Source organism: Podarcis bocagei (assembly GCF_964188305.1).
Source record: "Podarcis bocagei genome assembly, chromosome: 7".
NCBI classification, from domain to species: Eukaryota; Metazoa; Chordata; class Lepidosauria; order Squamata; family Lacertidae; genus Podarcis; species Podarcis bocagei.
The window spans coordinates 67,988,342-68,002,314 of record NC_138132.1 but is presented as its reverse complement, the minus strand read 5'-3'; the positions used below and the strand labels follow the sequence as shown (position 1 = coordinate 68,002,314).

General features: G+C 47.9%; 1 protein-coding gene across 1 annotated transcript; it reads right to left on the bottom strand.

Moving 5' to 3' along the window:
• Window positions 1–396: 396 nt before the first annotated feature.
• Window positions 397–6,409, bottom strand: PARK7 (Parkinsonism associated deglycase). Its single transcript, XM_081201750.1, has 6 exons — window positions 6,225–6,409; window positions 4,676–4,777; window positions 3,902–3,961; window positions 3,378–3,447; window positions 1,225–1,311; window positions 397–804 (listed from the first exon to the last, which is right to left on the bottom strand). The coding sequence occupies exons 1-6, from the start codon at window positions 6,312–6,314 to the stop codon at window positions 644–646; spliced, it is 570 nt and encodes a 189-aa protein (XP_081057876.1). The 5' UTR covers window positions 6,315–6,409; the 3' UTR covers window positions 397–643.
• Window positions 6,410–13,973: the final 7,564 nt, after the last annotated feature.

Here is a 13,973-nt window from a genome sequence, read left to right as displayed (position 1 = left end):
TCAACCTATCCCTTGTCAGTTACTTGCTCCATTGATGGTCTGGCGAAATCTTGCATCTTTTCAAACAATGAAACAAATCCACCCCTTTGCCTATGCTGAAGCAGTGCAAGACAAATACGTGGCTTCATCTGGTAAAGCTTAGCTGAATTCCAACCCCAAGACGGCTGCCCACCTAACCCCAACTTCATATGGCTTCAAAGCCACCACCTTAGCAAGCCTGTTTTGCAACACATTTGGATTGCAGGTGGGTCACTGCTTAAGTCTTACAGTTTGGTGGTTTTATTTTTGCTGTTGTACTCATAGATTTTTTTAAACTGTTTTATTGGGATACAAGATAAAAAAACAATGGGATGTGGATTCTTAAATAAACAGGGCCACAAATACAAGACAAACCTCTTCAACAGAGTTCCTCTTTTATTGAAAGCAATAGGGTCTCAGAAAACACAAAAGGGACTTGGACAGCAGCACCTTCCCCTCCAGGCTGCTTCAAGTTTCCAGGCTTAAGTGCAACTATCATCTCTGCTGCTGCTGCTGCGCTTAAGGGGGCTGCCTGACCTGTGTGAGAATGTGTGTTACTATTGCTATAAAAGGGGAAACGGGCTTTCTGCCACAAGGCTTTCTCCTCTTTCAGCAAGGCACTGCCCTAGTCTTTCAGGACAAGGGGGGCCTTCACCTGTGCGGCCACCTCTTTCCCCAGCAGCGTTTCCACAATCACAAGGCCAAACTCGAAACTGGTGCCGGGTCCCCGGCTGGTGAGGATGTGCCCATCTTTTTCCACGCGGCTCTCGGAGTATTTGTAGTGGTCTTCAGAGGAAAGCACAAGGGAAAAAAACATAACAGAACAGGTTACTCCAGCAGGAATCAGCCACAGGAAGCTGCCTTGAATGTGTAGGAAGTAACTCTACCCCCAACTATGAACCTCATAGACTATAGCAAGGAGAGAAGCCGCAATTCTCATCCTTTATTTATTTCATAAAATTTATATACTGATGGTTTGTAAGGGGAGAGGGACACCCAAAGAGGTAAAAACCTCAAACTTTGAACTGCCGCTGGATTTAGGTCTCGCAGAACTGGCAATTCCTCAAAACCAAAGCCTCTGATAATACTTGTGTGTTACCCGACATTCCTTTTGGGGGAAAGGCATCTTAATTACAATCCTGAGCTGTGCTTCATGAAACACTCTCTGCGCAAGTCAATCTGTGCCGTGCGCCTGCAGCCACCTACCTCCGCTCATCATCTTGTCTTTGGCCAAGGGATGGGTTGTCACTTTGCATCCGTATCCAATGCCATGTGCCAGCAGAGCCGTGGGTCCTAGAGATCAACAAAGAGCCGTCACTTGTGCACACTTTATAGCGGGAACCCTTTTTTTGGAACCCGGGGCCACATTTACCATGCTGGAAAGATGTCCCAGCATCGAAGTGGCAAGTGAGGCCAGATCCACAAAAGTGTTGGGAATCCCTCACCCTTCCATTACCACCATCACACGCCCTACCCATGCAGGATTTGGGAGGAACGGTTAAGTGTGTGCAGTTAATAAGCTTGAAATGATAGCATTAGGTTTAAATGAAGGAAGACCATAAAACCTTTCCCCCCGTTTTAACAAAACTTCCAAATATGTGGGATGACGATTCCCCAGTTGGAAACAACCAGCAATTAAGTTATGCAACTTGTAGTACACCCATCACCATTTGCTTGGGAGTAAGTCGCACTGACGCGGGCGGCGCTGTGGGTTAAACCACAGAGCCTAGGACTTGCCGATCAGAAGGTCAGCGATTCAAAAGTCCGGGAAGGGGTGAGCTCCCGTTGCTCGGTCCCTGCTCCTGCCAACCTAGCATGTCAAAGTGCAAGTAGATAAATAGGTACCGCTCCAGCGGGAAGGTAAATGGCGTTTCCGTGCACTGCTCTGGTTCGCCAGAAGCGGCTTAGTCATGCTGGCCACATGACCCGGAAGCTGTACGCCGGCTCCCTCGGCCAGTAAAGAGAGATGAGCGCCGCAACCCCAGAGTCGGTCATGAGTCCTTTAACCTCCCTTTAAGTCCCACTGAACAAAGTACAACACATACTGAACTGATCTACATAACTAAGAGAGGGAACTTTTATGCAGAGTTTCAAAGCTATCTCCCTCCTTTTAATCTGGCGACAAAAACACCATTGTGCCCTGTGTCATTAGCAAGTCACTAAAAGATTAGTCCTGGTTAAACCACTGAACTGGAAGAGGAAGGTAACAGGAAGTTTGGTAACACCTTTCGGGTGTGTAGAGCTAGCACAGAACCCAGAGTTCACTCCTGCCGGTAAGTTCCCTGTGGGGAAGGCGCTGGTGAAGCTGACTCCTCTTCACACCCTATGGGTCAACTTCGACAGGGGGCTGGGGCTGCCCACCTATCAGTCACCTGATGTCACCATGACTGCAGGTCATTTGACAGGTAGGTGGCTCTGCCCATATGTCAAAGTCAGCCTCACCTACACCCTAAGGAGGAGGTTGGCTGGTTCTTGCATTTGCAAATACAAATAAGCAGTTGGAAGGATTATTATTGCCACAATGTAGAGGGAGATTGGTGTTTCCCCATTGGCCAGAAGAAGCCAACCCTTGCTTTGGGAAACCCTTGCATTGAGAATGACACTCATTCCCACTTCAGAGGAGTTCCTACAGCAAGTGTGTCTAAGGAGAGACTGAGTCAAGGATCCCCACTACAGTGAGAGGCCTCCTGGAGTGGTAGGCCAAGCTTAAGACATCCACATGCATTTCTTGAAAACGGATCCCTTCACAAGAGCCAACCCAGAATGCTTTTGAGCAACTCTCAGGAGTCTGCGGAACCCGACACTCACAGCACCCAAAGGCCAAGTGGTGAGAGAAGGTCAAGCCACACCACATATGGCAAGCACAGCCCGGCCAGGCACCCTGTCAGAAGCAGCAAGGAGGGAAGAGAATCACAGCCAGCAGCTGCTAACTGGAAGAGGGACCTAGGATTCCATGGGGGAAATGCAGCTATTTCTGCAGTGTTATTTTGTGTCACATCCCAACTCAGAGAAGCTGCCCCTAAAGGAAGCCTCCCTTCGAAAAACAAACCAGGCCTGCTTCGCTGTATAAACAGAGCGTTTTCCACCTGGGGGCAAGCACAAATGACGGGATTGTTATCTTCAAGTTTCTCTCCTCAACGGGTAGAGATTTGGGACAGCGTTTCAACTCTCAGTTTTCAAACCCGCAAGACTTGCAGCAAGCCAATATTAGTTGTGTTTTTCTTTACACCATTAGTGGCACAAGAAAGCCAAACCTCAGAAGTGAGGCAGCCAACGGCATCAGCTGTCGTAGGCGAAGCTCTATGCAGGGTTGGTATCCTGGATCTTTGGAGTGTTGGGTGCGGACCTTGATAGCATACCTGCACAGATGGCAGCAATCAGCCCTTTCCTGCCATCTTGGTCTTTCAGGACCTCCTTCACAGCAGGCGACTGCAAGGAAAGATATTATTTGATCAACAAGCTATCCTTTTCCAGCTATGCACACAAGAAGGCTGTTATGTATAAGAACTGGTCGTCCAACAAAGAAAAAGGATGCAAAGGAAGGTGTTGGAAGATTTTGTTGTTACTAGATGACTAAAGGAAACTGCTTCTTCCTCTCCCTGCCCCCACACCCCCAAAACATGCCATTGGGCCCTCTTTTGTTTCAAAACCGCTCGAGTAAGCCTGGCTCAATTGCGGATTTATATCTACAGCATTATACAAGGGAAGGGAAGGTGGACCAATTTCCCCCAGAAAAGAAACCAGTTTGACTTTAGACACACCAAAGCAGTTGCAACATTTGCTTTGGACTTTGGAAATATTGCACTCCGCTTCCTTCACTTTCAGAACAGGAGAATATTTGCTCAAATAGGAGGGAAGTTCCCACATTTCCCCAAGTTGTTACCTCTGACAAGTTCTGAGCTCCCAGGTTCCCTCCTGGCAAGACCACCACATCATAGGGTCCCTAAGAATAGAAAAAAGCACTAGCAAAAGAAAAGCATGAAGACTGGAAAAACAAAAGTAAACATCTTATTTGCAGCTATGCTTTAGCAGGCAACCGCTCAATATTGTGCCATGGCTCAATCCTGGAATAAACACAAATAAGCGTCTCTGGTGTGAGGGTTTTCCCTTCATCATTAAAACTACAGGATTTTGGGGACTGTGGGTGGGCAGAAGAGATCTTCCGGATCAGAGGATGCTACTTCCAGACAGATTTGATCCTAGCATCTTTCCCCTCCCTCCAAAAGTTATAAATATTGTGGGGTGTTTTGTTTTTTTCATAGTGCCATTTCTTAGCATCTGTTTGAAATGTAAGGTCATAGTGTTTATTTAAACTCAGTGGCACTAAGAATCACTATCCACATTTGCTAATAGAACGCCACGCAGAAACTTGCAAGTTCAACCACTGCATTTCCCTTCTGTAGTCATGATTCCATGAAGCCACATGCAGGCACTGTGAGAGGTTTCTCCAAAGTTTCCCGAGTCACCATTTGCTTCTTTACCAGCCAGTTTCCAGCTCCTCAGCAATTCCCCCCTTCTCCTGATTATTATCACTGTGCAAGCTGAAGGTACCCTTGGGCCACCCCTAGATGATGATGATGATGAAGAAACTTGCACATAATATGAAAGAGGCGGGGCACCCATTTTTTTTGCACCATGAAATCTGTGTGGCACCAACCTCCTTCCGGGCATCTTCCAAACTCTTGTCGGGACAAATTAAGACATCTCGGCTGCACTGCACAGGCTCTTTACCAGTCAGGCCTGCTACGGTCACAGAGATCTGGTGAGAAAATAGACAACTGCTTCATTTGCCAAAATCTACTGAGTCACCAAAGAAATGGAAATAGTTTGATGGAGGTAAATTTTTGCATTAGTGGTCCCCAGCACAATGCGCATTTAGTAAATCTGTATATAGCGTGTTTCCTTCCCCCCACCCCAATCCATCAGCAAGTAACCAACCCCACCCACTATTATTCAAAAAGTTAACTCTCTGAAGAATCCCTTGGGAGAAATCTATACAGGGAGCAACATAACTGAACAATATATCCCACCTCTCCCTGGCTGCAAATAAATGTCCGCAGACATTCTAGCATATCTCCTCTAAATATGCTGTGGGCATACAATAGCTGTTAAAGAGGCATACGTGGAATTAAGTGGGTATATAAAACTCAGAGGACTAATGGTTGGTATGCACAAGTGGCCAATCAGAAAGAGTCCCCTGTAACTGGCCTCTGTTCTGCAGTCCAGCCCTGCTCTACAGCACATCATTTTGGTGTCTAGCAGGTGCCAGCCAGCCTGCCTCTGGATGGCTTTTGGGATGGTGTGGTTTACTTTATTTCACTATTTGCTTATTAGAACAGGGTTTACAACATTTACAAGAACAGTTTTTATTGGGGGGGGGGGCTTCTTTCATGCCAAAACATTTGGCTTTGTGAGGCCCATGAGGACAAGAATGATAAAACAGCTGTAAATCCCTCTGAGCCCACAAAACAGGCAGAGACCTATATCTACCTACCTGCATAAACCTACATCTAGATAATCTGTGTCTATAAATCTCTCTCTCCTTTCCTGGTTTGAGGCTGCAGGGATGGGGGTCTGCTTCTCTATATTGTAATATAGCCTTGTCCCCAACATAATAGCGGGGGGTGGGTTGGTGGTATGGGAAGGGGAGTGATGGTGATAGGACTGTTGAGAATGTAAACCTACCCATCCTTAATACAGAACACCTCCTGCCCAAAGTGCTGTTTGCATGGAACAGAAGTGGAGGAACCCAAAGCCCCCCAGATGCTGCAAGACGTCAGCTCCCGCCATCCCTGGCCATTACCCAGGCTCCAGGTTCAGCCACCTTCCACTCTGGAGGATTTCTCAAATGACAGGTGGCCTGCTGTACTTCCCATGCTTGCCTACGCAAGGGAAACTCAGCAGAAATGGCTTCTCAAACCACTTCGCAATTGCCAAGCAACTAAACATGCCTTGTCTATGCAACTCTAAACAGTGCATGAGTCCTCCAGGTCCCAGGACTAAACAGTCAACACTGTTGCAACCAGCTAAGCATCTAGTTCATGAGGAATCCACCTGCAGGCAACAACGCAGGGGCACAGGACAACCATTTCGGCTACTGTAAGCTCCCTATGCCAAGGAAGGGACTTGCCTTCTTGCACATGGACAATGTCTTATTGTTAACAACAACGCCAGGAGGAATGGAGGAAGCCCCAGGGCATACTCACACCTGCCCTCCTCATGATGTCTGTGGGGATGACAGTTTCCATCTCTTCAGCTCCTTTGGCCAAGATCACCAGAGCCCTTTTGGCAGTCATGTTGAAAACTGGGCGTTTTGCTCGGCTCGATAACAAAAGGCTAGCTCTCTCTCTCACACACACACAAACACACACTACAGACCAAGAGAGAAACAAAGTGTTAGGCAAAGCAACATTTATCTGCACAGTTTATTGTTCAATCACCACTGCTCAATATGAGCTTTTGTGTGCATGCACACTTCAAAGCTCATACCAAGAACTAACTTAGTTGGTCTTTAAGGTGCTACTGGAAGGAATTTTTTATTTTGACTATGGCAGACCAACACGGCTACCTATCTGTCACTGCTCAATACTCCAAGCTGCAGCCAGACTGAGGAGTTACTGAAGAGAAGAAAGATATAGCAAGGAGAATTGCTGGACAGAGGTCAACATTAAGTGCCTTAGCAGCACCTTAAAGCAGCCAACATCAGTATGGCCAGGAACACCCACAGAGTCCTGGGAAGATCAAAGGTCACAGCACTTTTCTGAAAAAAAGCTCTGGTTTAGCATTTCTTTCTTGGAAGAGTGATGAAATAGGAGCTTCCTGCCAGCTGCATATCTGATCTCAGCCCTTTTTTAAATCTACGTCAGTCTTCAAGGCAGACAAGAGATCATAGATACCCACTGCCTTGGTTATGAGGGGCACCAGGCAAGAAGAAGCAATCTCATAACTACAGCCCAAAACGAACAAACCACCAATTTGTGACTGAGGGGGAAAACCTGTTGCTGGGGAAATGAGGTCATTTACTTCCAAGTGCTTGGGGAATGACATTTCTCCCTACATCAGAAGCCAACTCTTGCCGAGAAGACATAGGGAACCTCATCTCCAACTGTTATTGCAAGGAAGTCATAATGATCATTAATCTGGCAAGGTCACAAGCTGCAATCCTGCCTGAAGCAAGTCCCAGTGGGCTGACCACCATTTTTCTGTTGCCCCTTTTCCAACTTTACAGTGGTCAAATAAGCACCTTGGGAGGATGCAGAAATACAGAGTCAAGATGACCCAAGGGCTCACTACATAACAACTGCAATGACAGTAATCTATTCATCTCGCCCTTGGTTAAACATTCTGTAAATCGGCATGAGAGCACAGGTTTCTTTCACATTTTCAATTACTTTTGCCAGCAATTACAGCAACTAGGCCTGCTCTGACTGTGAGCAGTACAGTAATGGCGGGTAACTGACAGGATTCTCATCAGTTGCAGCGGATTCAGACGTAATGCTGAAAAAAATAGCTTCTGAACTGAATTTTACTGAGAAGAGAGAGGAAAGCACACAATGCTTGAACGCTATTAGTTAGCAAGGGTTGAAGAAAATATTAAGAACAGCACTAACACAGTGAAGCTAAAGTGAAAAGGAAATCAAACCTGAAGAGCTGTAGGATCAGGCCCACAGGCCAACCATATGAATTCAAGGCTACAATCGGGGACCAGAAGAAGATGGTAAGAGCCTTTTTGGTAAAATGGCTCCTGCAATTGGTGCCCTCTTGTCAGGGAGGACACAAGGAGCACAGAGTACCTCTCTCCCCAGAAGTGTTGCAGGAGGAAAACTGCAATATATTGTTAGCCACTTTTGCAGATACGCAGTGAAGGGCTTGCAGCTCAAATCTCTGCGGAAATTGCAACCTCTCAAATATTAATTCCATGGCCAGTATCTATGCATAAAAGACCCCATCATTATTATACCAGTATCAAGATGGCTATGCAGCTGAGGGTGCACCGCTTATTGCCAGCAGTGCAAAATAGCTCTGCTTTGCTAATACCTATTTAGCTGAGTAGGAAGGAGTTACAGTCCAGCAGTGTAGTCCTGTGTTATCCTAGTGCATTGGCCTTTTTCAGGAAATTGGGGTCAGCGGGCACAGTTGTGAAAGCAGGGGACAGATTGGAGGTTTCAGCCTTGGGTATCTGGATGCCTGGCCTACCCAAAGATGGAAAGCAAGGGCAGAGGAGCAGACCTGGTTGCTGTCTGACTGTATGCTTAGAGCAGGGCTGGGGAAGGGGCGGGGGGCGGGGCTGACGTTGTCGGTCATCTGGAGGCCTGCCCCGGAGAGACGGAGGCACGCACTCCCCTGGACCACCTTGACGCACATGTCGTAACCCGGGTCACCTCAGTCGTGCGAATGCGCGCCCAGCCAGGCCTCCCCCGCCGCGCTTCCCATTGCTGGGATTTGCCCGGCTTTCAGTCTCAAGGGAGGGAGGGAGGCTGCTCAAGACGCGAGTCGGAGGGGCGGCCTTCCGGCGGCTACGAGGGAGGATTTCGCCCCGCCGCCTCCACGACCAGGCCTTCGCTTCACCCAGGCGCCCCATCCCTCCACCTTTTGCACGCGCCTCCTTCCCGCACGCTTATGCACCCGTTCTTACGTGCAAAAGGCGGCAGCAACTGCAGCTCCTCCTCCTCTAGAGACAAGGCGGGCGCTTGCTGCTGCTGCTGCCACTCGCTGGAAGCTCGCGATGGCTCTCCGTCAGCGAAGGCTTAATGGTTCCTCCCCTCCTCCTCCCCCCCCCCCCCGCTTCCAGGAGGAATGGTACAGCCGGAGAAAGAGCGACACTCGAACTCCCGTGAGGAGGAGGAGCCTCCGACTCCCCTTAACACCTTCCGCGCCAGCTGCGGCTCTCCCTCTCTTACAACAGCCCTTCACATTTCAAGCGGTATCTCCTACCACTTTAAAGAGCGGCGACTTACCCCCCCCAAGGAATCCTGGGAACTGTATTTTGTTAAGGGTGCTGAGAACCCTTAGAGGTCCCCTGTTCGTCGCATTTCCCCCCCCCCCATAAGGACTACAATTCCCAGAATTCCCCAAGGGGAAAGGCGTTAAACGACTGCGAGAATTATGGCTCGCGAAAGAGGGGGAGGGGAAGTCTCCTAACAACATTGTGCGACCTCACCGCGAAGCTGCCTAAATGGCCTATGGCGAGAGGGTGGGGGGGGGAGGGGGCAGCTTCGCAGATACCCGGCACCTTCTCCCCACCAATGTGTCACACCCACAGTCTCCAGCACCCTTAAACTACAGCAGCCAATAATATTCTTCTTTTTTGGGGGGTGGGGGAGTCGCGCGTTTTAAATGTCTTTGATGAGAACTTGTGTGGAAATTCCCTGGCGAGGGGGTCTGATCTGAGGAGACTCGTGACGTATTTCGCTTTCAAGCCCTGCGCGTAGCGGCCGTCATTCGAAAAGGTCGCGGCTGGGGGTGGGGGAGGGGAAGCAAGTTTAAAAGGCGAGCGGCCGCCTCAGCCCGCGCTTTTTGGCATTTGAGGGGGCTTTGCTGACGTCACGTTCGCACCTGGGTCGGCGCGAGGCGGAAGGCCAAGGCCCGCCTACCTGCAGCGGCGGAGCCAATGGGGAAAGGCAGCTTCTGCGTTGTGCGTCGGACCCCGGGGGAGTCATGTTATGAGAGTTAACTCTGGAAATGGATGCTCTGGATTCTGGTCGAACTAAACCCCAGCAGTGAGAAGGTCACAGACCCTGTGAAGGGAAAACCAAGCACAAAGGGGCAACACGCTGGGTCCATGTTTATGAATACACTGGTACCTCGGGTTACAGACGCTTCAGGTTACATACGCTTCAGGTTATAGACTCCGCTAACCCAGAAATAGTACCTCGGGTTAAGAACTTTGCTTCAGGATGAGAACAGAAATCATGCTCCGGCGGCAGCAGGAGGCCCCATTAGCTAAAGTGGTGCTTCAGGTTAAGAACAGTTTCAGGTTAAGAATGAACCTCCGGAACGAATTAAGTACTTAACCCGAGGTAACCACTGTAATGTGATTGCCATGACAGCGAAGTGGAACCTCCTTGTCCAGAGGAAGTCTACCCCTGAATTCCAGGTGCTTGGAGAGCAAACAACTGCTGTTTCCCCATTCTGCTTATAGGCTCTCAGGCGCATCTGGCTGGCCAACGTGGGAAGCGGCAGCATGATGCCTCTGGACTCTGATTTCAGGCTTGATGATGCACCAGACTGGTTCTTAAATCTTCTGATAGCAGAAATTTTCTTTGGGTGGTAAAAGCAGAAAAGCCAGTTATTCGACTCTTGTGTGTGAGTAAGGGCATCAGTAAGTGTTTGATCAGAGTTTTGCCGCCTTAAACTTCACTCCCAGAGAACAAAGTTGTTAAGATATTTCCCAGAAACTAGGATTTTACCATTTCATAGTCACTTGGTAAGAATAGCGGCACAGCTTTTTCAACAGGCTCTTTGGCATATCCAAAATTTCAAGCCTGGGTGCCTTCACAGGATGACTGAGGGTTTATTTAGAAGGGCTGACTGCATCTTACTATCTTATTTCTTACTTTTGTTAGTCACTTTATATTGCCCAAAGCAACCCAGAGTGACTTACAACCAATCATCTGGTCGTGTCAGTCGGTTCAAATAGCTGTCATTGGTTAAAGTCATTATTAGAATTCAATAAATTGCCCATCTTCAAATGCTAGAATTTTTTTAGCAGCTTTGAGAGACTCGAAGGACAGTATTGTGGAATGTAAACATTGGGCCAAGCAATCCCATAGTAACCTCATGGCCATTTTAATAATGGGGTAGGCATTCATAACACACACCAAAGCTTGTGGGTCCTTGGCTGTACCAATTCTGCTTCCAGTTCTTGAATCACGGAAAGACTTGTTCTCATCACCCATGACTGCTAAGCTTTCTCTGCTGAGGAAATTTCTCAAAAGCTGTTTAACGGTCTTGATGCACAATGTCTACCAGATCACATGCTTATTGACATTCTCAAAGAACTCAGAATGGTTAGTTCGACAGGATGGCCTTGCAAAAGCCATGCTTGTTCTGCTCCAGCAAGACTTGTTCTTCTGCATGATTCAGAATTATATCTGTAATGCTTTTCACCACTTTTCCCAGAACAGATATTAAGCTAATGGTCTGCAGTTTCCTAGATTTTTACACAGTGATTTCTAGGATTATCAAAAGATCTAGCCAAAGACTGGTGATACAAACCATCTCAGACATTTGGGGTGGGGAGGGGTGTGCTCTCTCGCTCCTCCCTGGTCGTCTAGTCCCTTTCAACTGCTTGGCAAGTGGGCTGGGGCACTGAGCAACCATTGGCGGGGGAAGCAGGGTAGCAGTATGCCCCACCTGCCCATGGCCCCATCAAGCCTGGCTGTGCCACTGAAGAAACTATCAAGACAATGTGCTATTAACATATAACCAGAGCAGCACATCACCTGTCCCCATTTTAATTTTTTTAGCAGCAGTAACATTCACAGCACCTGATTTCTCTGTGCACTCAATCTTCACCCCATGTTTAGTAGCTGGAGAGTCAGTGCATGGGCATTTCAGAATAATTTCTATTAAGAATAAAGGCAACTGCACATACTTTTTTCCAAGAGAAAACAGTCTTATTTTCCAAGTTGAAGAAAACAGGTATAAGCCGCTAATTAAAATAAAATGAACATGCCCAACCGGGTCAGTGGTGCCAATGCTTTTTCAGTTAGGATAACTTATCTAAACTGCACTTTACATTTTTGCTTGCATATGTGTAGGTATCATCAAGCAGAAAAACTGCTTTATCTGTTTCAAAATCACAACAACATCCTATTTGAAGCCACAGTTAACAGTTCTCTATCTTCAATCACAATTGCAAGATTACCGCTCATGTTTCTAATCCAGCCCAGTGACAGGAAACCCAACTCCCCTTCCTCCTTTGACATTTCACATACTGTACTTCCCAGCACAGGGCATCATGGTCAGCTTATTATCTGGGGTGGGGGCTTTCTGCTTGCCAGGTGAAGGCAAACGCCTTTTCTTCACAACCACTGGTGTTCCAGTGATAATACGTTTTGGGCTCACTGCAGCCTGATTAAGAAGTGGGTCCCCCAAATTCACGCTCGGATGAAATGTAGGTATGAAAAACTGAAAGACCGCTGGTCAGACTTGTTTGGCCAACGGGTAAAAGAGGATGAGACCTGGGAGGTCATTGTCTACAAACAAACACAGATTATGCAGTTGTTGAGGCGTTGCAATGAAACGAGACAAGGATGGGGCCCTCACAGTTTACCTGAGCTGAAAGGTGATGGAACTAACTAACGTGAACATGTCTCCTTGTTGCAAGGAAGGGTAGCTAGGGATCCCCTAGGAACAGGCTTCATTAAGCCTCAGGAGAAACTTCTGAGTTGGTGGGAGGCAGAATCAGAGGCAGTAGTTCTTTCGCTCACTGCTCACACCATTCTCTGGTCCAGGGGTCAGCAAACATTTTTAGCAGGGGGCTGTCCACTTTCCCTCAGACCTTGTGGGGTGCCGGACTATATTTTGTTGGGGGGGGATGCACAAATTCCTATGCCCCACAAATAACCCAGAAATGCATTTTAAATAAAAGCGCACATTCTACTCATGTAAAAACACACTGATTCCTGGACCATCCACACGCCGAATTTAGAAGGCGATTGGGCCGGATCTGGTTTGCCTACCCATTCTCTGGGCTGTGAGAGGACAGGCTGGGATGAGGGGGGGGGTGTTATCTTTCATGGCTGACCTATCAGGTAACATAGAGGGAGTGGATTGGTCAGGTGGGTTGCGGGGGGGGGGGGTTGAGCTAAAAGGTCTGGTTGGCCCACACAGGAGCCCTATTATAATTGGTCTGTGAAACTCTCTCCCCCCCCCCCCGCTTTTCCTTAGGTGTCCCTGTGTGGGATCCTCCTCCTCCCCTTTCCTAATGTGGGAATGACCCTGGATTCGAACTAGGGCCCCCTCTTCTATCTCAATGGGGCTCCTCCTGTAGTTCCTGACACTGGTGTACAGGTTGATGCCTGCTGCCCTGTCTGCTGCCATGGCTGGGTGGTGTCACAGTACAGTGGTACCTCTGGTTATGTACTTAATTCGTTCCAGAGGTCCGTTCTTAACCTGAAATTGTTCTTAACCTAAAGCACCACTTTAGCTAATGGGGCCTCCTACTGCTGCCACGCTGCCGGAGCACGATTTCTGTTCTCATCCTGAAGCAAAGTTCTTAACCCGAGGTACTATTTCTGGGTTAGTGGAGTCTGTAACCTGAAGCGTATGTAACCTGAGGTACCACTGTACTTCTCTGTGGAGCACCCAGTTTGGTTTTGACTCCAGGAGTTCCCTCACTTTGGCCCCTGACATGGCCGGTGGGTCTCGAACTCGCACCTCCTGCTTCCCAAGTGATGCAGTGAGCTATGGGAGGTTGCTGTGGCTGCCTGAGTGGGTCTGTTATGCAGTGGTGGCTTAGTAGTGATTTCAGTTGAATTGGCAGCGGTTTGGATTACAGTGATCTGAGGACTTTGCTTCCAAGAAAGCTAAAAAAAAGTTCATGTCTTAAAACAGGATATTACTGAAGAGAAAGGGCTCATCAGCCACTAATCACGGTCTTGTTATCTATCAGTGAAGTGGTTCACACCAATTCACCTTATGTCCCTCCCATAGCTTATGGAGGTAATGATTTGGTTTGTTCATGACTTGTATTAATGTGTTTATAGTTAAGTGGTGATATATAACATATTGAGCAATATTCTCCACTCCAGTTATAATAAAATGGACCACAACAAATTGGTGATGCTATCTTTATCCATCCTTTCATTGCAGCTTCATGATGTACAGAATTATGCATGAGGTGCTTTCTTACCTGTAAAGGTAAAGGTAAAGGGACCCCTGACCATTAGGTCCAGTTGTGACCGACTCTGGGGTTGCGGCGCTCATCTCGCTATATTAGCTGAGGGAGC

What these genes read in the sequence shown, in the direction of transcription:
- PARK7 (XM_081201750.1), bottom strand. Translation starts at nt 6,314, where the DNA reads ATGACTGCCAAAAGGGCTCTGGTGATCTTGGCCAAAGGAGCTGAAGAG. An exon ending in GAGCTCAGAACTTGTCAGAG is followed by an intron (nt 3,448 to 3,901) that starts GTAACAACTTGG and finishes CTTTCCTTGCAG; the next exon opens with TCGCCTGCTGTGAAGGAGGT. An exon ending in AGACAAGATGATGAGCGGAG is followed by an intron (nt 805 to 1,224) that starts GTAGGTGGCTGC and finishes TTTCCTCTGAAG; the next exon opens with ACCACTACAAATACTCCGAG.